Here is a 5,634-nt window from a genome sequence, read left to right as displayed (position 1 = left end):
GAGGTACACCAAGGGAAATCTCTAGCGCCTTCTTCTCTCTCAAGCTAGGCCACGGATACTTTAACGCCTATCTAGAGAGAGTGAAAAAGAGAAACTTAAACCTCTGCGATTGTGGGAGAGTACAGACACCAGATCACCTTCTCCTATACTGCTGGCACTACAACACAGAAAGGCAAGCGCTAAAAGCAACTCTTCGCGAGAACTACCTAACAATCTAACTACTCCTCCACACTAGCAAAGGCAGAGAGGCGACTTTAGCTTTTATTGCTAAAACTAGAGTAGGGACTAGAGGCTGGCATCTAGGCCAAGAACAAGATAACTAAAAATAAGCGAGAACAGAGAGACACTACCTAAAACTAATAATAACTAACAAACTTTCTTAAGTTACTTTCCTTAGCCCTAAAAGAGCTCGCTGGAAGATAGCCCTGCTGTCTAACATCTCTTCCTGTTTACTAAACTGCTCTTCAGCAACTAGAGTCTGCTTTAAGCGCAGCTAGAAGCGACTAAACCGCAGCACAATAGCAGTACTATACAGAGAACACTCTCACTTTAAACAAATTGTACCTAGAACGGCCTCTGGCCAAAGTCTTACATAGTCACTGACTGCAGATAGACTCTAATGGAATAATAATAATAATAATAAGATTCATATAATCTACAAGTAAACCTTCCAAGCTCACTTTTAACCCTTGGCACTTTTAGCGTGTAGACTGAGGAATTTGAATATCCCATTTACATTCGGAGATGGCAATGATAATCCCAAAAAAAAACACACGTGGATAATAGGCGGAGACTCGCCGAATACGAGGTCCTCCCTTCGTATACTGACTTACTTGTAGTGGGAGGACGGCGCTTGAGCGGTGTGCGGGCCTTGGCGACACCACGCGAATACTTACTTACGTCTTGTAGATCTGTCGTGTTTACTGCGGACAGTGAGCGCGTTGATGCCCATGCTTTTTCAGTTCGCTGATAAAGACTTGGTCCGTGTGGGCTTTGGCCGGCGCCACGCCCTAGATAGACCAAGTCGCGAGCCATGTATGTGGAGACTGCACGACCGAGACCTCTGAAAACCGCCGAATAGGCGATAACAGCCTTGGGGGATTGAGCTGAAGTTCTCGGGGTGGGTTGCTAACTTTGTTTTTCCAGAGTCGACTAGCGTGCTACATACGTCGCGAATACGGATGCCAACACGTCGGATGTGAGTGCCTGAGAGCAGATACTTGGATGCTTCGGTGACAGACGAGGCGTTGAAGTCTTGAGCAATAGTAATAGGATTGATCAGATCTTGCCGGAGACATTGTAGAGTCTTGTTCATCTGACTAGACTGGTGTTACTTAACGACAGAATACCAATTCGAAAAGACATGACTTACTCTTTCAAACGCGAACTACTATTATCGCAGAACGCATCAACTTTCACACAGTAGTAACTTCATTTGGCTTCAAACGGCTCCAGATCGAGACGTCCGTAACCGATCAGTCCACGCTTCGCGACCTCAATGAGTTTATCAACAGGTGCAACCCACTTCCCCGTCTTGTGGAGGAGCTGTTCATGGAGGGTGTTGAGAAATTGGTCGACGCCTCTGCCGTGGGTTTCGCAATGCACGCTCTCTACGAACAATTAGTTGCAAGAGTTGAAGATCCTGTGTCGAGGGATGCTGTATTTGCCGACGATAATAGAGCTGAGTGAATCCGCGATCTTGACGCCTATGATCTCGTGGACAATGAGTAGCTTCAACATCATATCGCACTGTATAGCCGCAACACGATTTCCAGGCTTCAACTCCTCGACTTTGACACCAACTCGGCGAACAATGCCAGCGCTTTCAAGGCCATGGGACCGTCCAACATGATCGACGAGCTTCATGCTAATCAGCATGTCCTTGAAGTGGACGCCAGCAGCATGCGTTTCGGGTTCAACCTCGCGGACCCAGTGGAGCGTGTTTGGTCTGCCTGGTGCTTCTGTTACGATGTGTATGCGCTCGCCCTCCATCTCTTGAATAAACGCGTCATTCACCACCAAGAAAGTACTGCACAATACGGATTAAACCTTTTTCGACAGCGAGTTCAAACTCCGGACGCAGCACATCATCACGACCGCGCTTGCTGACCTTCTCGAATGCCTAGTCAATGAGTGTGAGCGAACTCTCCGCGTTATCAATCTCACAAGTGGCAAATTCGATCAAGACTTCGGACAGAATCATTCGGTCAGGGCTAATGACTTGAGCGAAGCGCGGATCCTGGGCTCGGCTGTGACACGGCTTTGTAACCCAGAACACACCAGAGTTGTTGAAATTGGCTACAAAGTTCTGGAAATCGTGATATGGCTTATCTGCAATTTTTTTTTCAAAAAGGGGTTGTCGAGATGGAGGATGGAAATGACATCTGTATGGTGGTGGAGGAGTATCCTTGGGCGTCATCTTGGTACTTCGAAGTAGAACGGTCGCATGCGATTCTGATATTTAGCAGCACGAAGCTTTCTGTCTTAGCAACACCCATACCAAGCACCGGCACTCAAAGCCCTGGCAGCATGGGCACCTGCGATTTCACCACTCGAGTAGCCTATAAAGCATCTGGATCTATCCCAAGCGAGCGCAAAGTGTCTACCGATGTAATCTGAACGACAGTACAGAGCGGCTGGGCAAACTCGGTGAGATTGAGTTGACTCTTTTTCCCAGCCTTGGAACAGTATCTTTCAGTGTTTCAGTCTGGCAAGTCTTCGGCGAGTATTGCTTGCAGATATTTGTCCAGAGAGTGAATACTGCTTTGGAAAGTATAATCAGAGCGAAGTAAATGAATTCTCATCTAGGGTCATTGAGCACGCTACACAGACTTCATGCAGCGCGACCATTGATGCAGAGCAAGATATTCGAATTTTTATGCTAGATAGATTGTTAGGAACAAAGAAATGAAGTAAAGAATTCATCATACCTGGGTCTCTGAAGATTCATCTCATACGAAATGCGGTTGGAAAGTGAGAAACTCCCGTAACCAGAAATCCAGTAGTGTTCGAAATTCTCGGTCTCTTGTCCAAGGATCTCAAGCCAATCTGCACCCAAGTTGCCAATGTAGCAACCGATCTTCTCCACTCTCCAGACCATTCCTCCTCCATCTTCGAAACACTCGCGGGCGACCTCTAGCATGGTACATTCATTGTTGAGGGTCGAGCCTCTCCACTTCCTTCTTGGGCACGGAAAAGAAGGGCTGTCCAGGTTTGCCGAGTCATCATCCAGGAAATAGCCTGAGGCGCCTGATCGAGAGCATGGTACTAACCACCGGAACCTGATATCAGTTTATGCCTTGACTTGATTTTCTAGGGTCTGAAGCAAGCTAGTAAAGAGACTATTCTGGCGCCGATCCAATGCCTTATCGACTGACGGTGGAGATCATGCCAAAAATCGGTGGCTTGATTGGGCTGTCTGGTACGGCCTGTTCCTTTGTATGGGATGCTGACCACCACTCAGTGACAGGTCTTGGGTTTAGACGCCAGTCAGGCTGGAATGGACATAGTGGCCAACACGCATCGTATCTAGAATCACCCAGGCCTCTTCACATGATATGAGGGCCTTTTCTAGATCTCGGTAATTGGAAAGCAAATTTCCTGGTCCTCATTTGCCACCCAAGCGGTTGTGATTCGTGTTTATAGGCAACTTTGCCAGGCGTAGGATGCTTTTTGTGCTAGCTCATATTGCGCGACTCTCATTATAGGGTACCCGTTCGTTCAGCAGAACATGTCGTCAGTTATTTTCAGTCGATGGATATCCAGCCAGAAGCCGCGTGTACACACAATGCGCGCCGCACCAGTTTTCTACCGTAATTTGGATGAGGCTGTTGACGTGCGGCGGAGAGACCATTAGCTTTACACGTGGATCCAAGTAAAACTTGAACCCAGTATTCTTCGATGAAGTTTACACCGACGGGAAGCTCTTGTCCCCGCAGAATTCCTGGAAAGCAAGAGCTACTGTCGATTTTTACTCCAACGACTCCTTCTGTCTCAGTGCTAGCGGTCCCTTGCACGAGGCTTTTGAACAGGGACTAGCTCACAATCCCAAAGTACGACTTGGGGCTGGCGGTTCTCGTATAATGGATGGTAGATACGACTACATCGAGTAGATGAGCAAGAAATCGCAGGGTACTATGGAATTGAGGCCGCGCTAATTGTTAGCACTGGTTGTGATGGAAACTAAGCATATTTTGAAGGGAGCTCCCGAGCTGGCGATGCCGTCGTCTACGAGCTCGTTCTTGTCAGCAGTATGAATGGAATGTCGCATTCGCTGGCTAGCGCAAAAGTTATCTTCATCCTCAATGATTTGGATGCGTTTGTGAGGCCTTGGTTTCGGTATGGAGTATGCAGCCACTTGTCAAGTAGGGGAAGAAATGCGTTCTCGTCGTTGTTGAAAGTTTCTGCAGCATGGAGGGCGAATGTGTCCCCTGAGGGATCTCGTGCAAGTCGCAAAAGAGGTGCTTCCAGCTGGGAATGCTCAGTTCATCGTTGACGAGGGGCATAGCATGAGTGTGGTAGGTGACCGAGGGCTGGGCTTCGATCATGCACTCGGGCTGGACGCCGAAGTTGCTATTAAGATGCACGCATTTAGCAGAGCTTTCTGATTGATTGAGGTGAGTGATTGCTGGCTTTCTATTGAGGCACAAAATCTTGGCCATATCAACAAAGCGCATGCCTGGAAACCAAACAGTCCAAAACGCATTGGTCAAGTTTTCTCGTTCGACCGTGTTTACAGCCGTGCCGGATTTCCACCACGTGACTGCGATTTGAGCAGGATACAAATTCATGGCACAGGCCGAGACAGAAGCGGTTAGTGACTTTGAGTTGTAGTTCAAGTCACCGACGATCCAGGGTCGCGATAATATCCAGCATTTGGTGAAGCGTGTTTTTGCAATGACTATGACCGCGCATCCTATCTGGGAAGAAGCAAACGGTCAGGTTACGTATCCATGCCGCTCTCAGAAGAATGGGAAGAGCGCAATTTCCAGACGCAGCTCGTGGCACTGTGGAGTCGCGAGCGTTACGGGCACTGGTTGACGTTCCATCTGGACTCCAGAAAGTAATCAGCCTTTCCTGTCATGTTTCCTGCTGCGTCCGAGGGGTATGCATGGCTTCTGGTCGTAATTCATGCAGACCAGCCAGAGGAAAACGTCGAGGGCCTGGACCTGGCCATGTGCGAGTGGGCTGGGGAGATGGTTCGGGTTGAGACGGGTGTCCGTGGTCGAGGCAGGGTTCCGTGAGGTTCCGTGGGCTGTACAGCAAGTCAACGTCTTTATATAGGATACCTGAAAGCAGCGAGACTTGGCTTGCAGACAGTTGGCGGGTTAGACAGGGCTGCCAGTGTAGACGAGGGACTGCGGGCGGACCGAGGCGTGTTGGCGGCTTGGCAACCCCGGACTATTAACGTATGTGGCAAGCGAGCGCCGCAGGTAAGCGAGCGCCGCACCCCACCAAACCTGCGCACCTCTCCTATCTCAACGAACAATGGCTCAACGTAGCGCTACTTAATTAGCTTTAAATAAAGTAGATATTTAGCTTGCTATTTCTTCTATTAATCTCTATTAAATATAAAGTAATCGTCGCGCTGCTGCTGTCTACAACGTGTCTGAACGAACAATCCACCGCCGACGC

The 5,634-nt window shown here is 48.7% G+C and overlaps 2 protein-coding genes across 2 annotated transcripts; both read right to left on the bottom strand.

Annotated features, from left to right (window-relative positions):
* Window positions 1-1,620: 1,620 nt before the first annotated feature.
* SETTUDRAFT_21596 (uncharacterized protein) lies at window positions 1,621-1,992 on the bottom strand (the record flags this gene model as incomplete). Its single annotated transcript, XM_008029848.1, has 1 exon — window positions 1,621-1,992. One exon carries the CDS (start codon window positions 1,990-1,992, stop codon window positions 1,621-1,623), a length of 372 nt encoding a protein of 123 aa, XP_008028039.1.
* Window positions 1,993-4,301: 2,309 nt separating this feature from the next.
* Window positions 4,302-4,790, bottom strand: SETTUDRAFT_33239 (uncharacterized protein; the record flags this gene model as incomplete). The annotated part of the gene is made up of 1 exon (XM_008029924.1): window positions 4,302-4,790. The coding sequence occupies one exon, from the start codon at window positions 4,788-4,790 to the stop codon at window positions 4,302-4,304; it is 489 nt and encodes a 162-aa protein (XP_008028115.1).
* Between the last annotated feature and the right edge of the window lie 844 nt (window positions 4,791-5,634).

The sequence above is a fragment of the Exserohilum turcica genome, assembly GCF_000359705.1.
Source record: "Exserohilum turcica Et28A unplaced genomic scaffold SETTUscaffold_4, whole genome shotgun sequence".
Lineage (NCBI taxonomy): Eukaryota > Fungi > Ascomycota > Dothideomycetes > Pleosporales > Pleosporaceae > Exserohilum > Exserohilum turcicum.
This window is presented reverse-complemented; position numbering and strand designations above follow the sequence as displayed.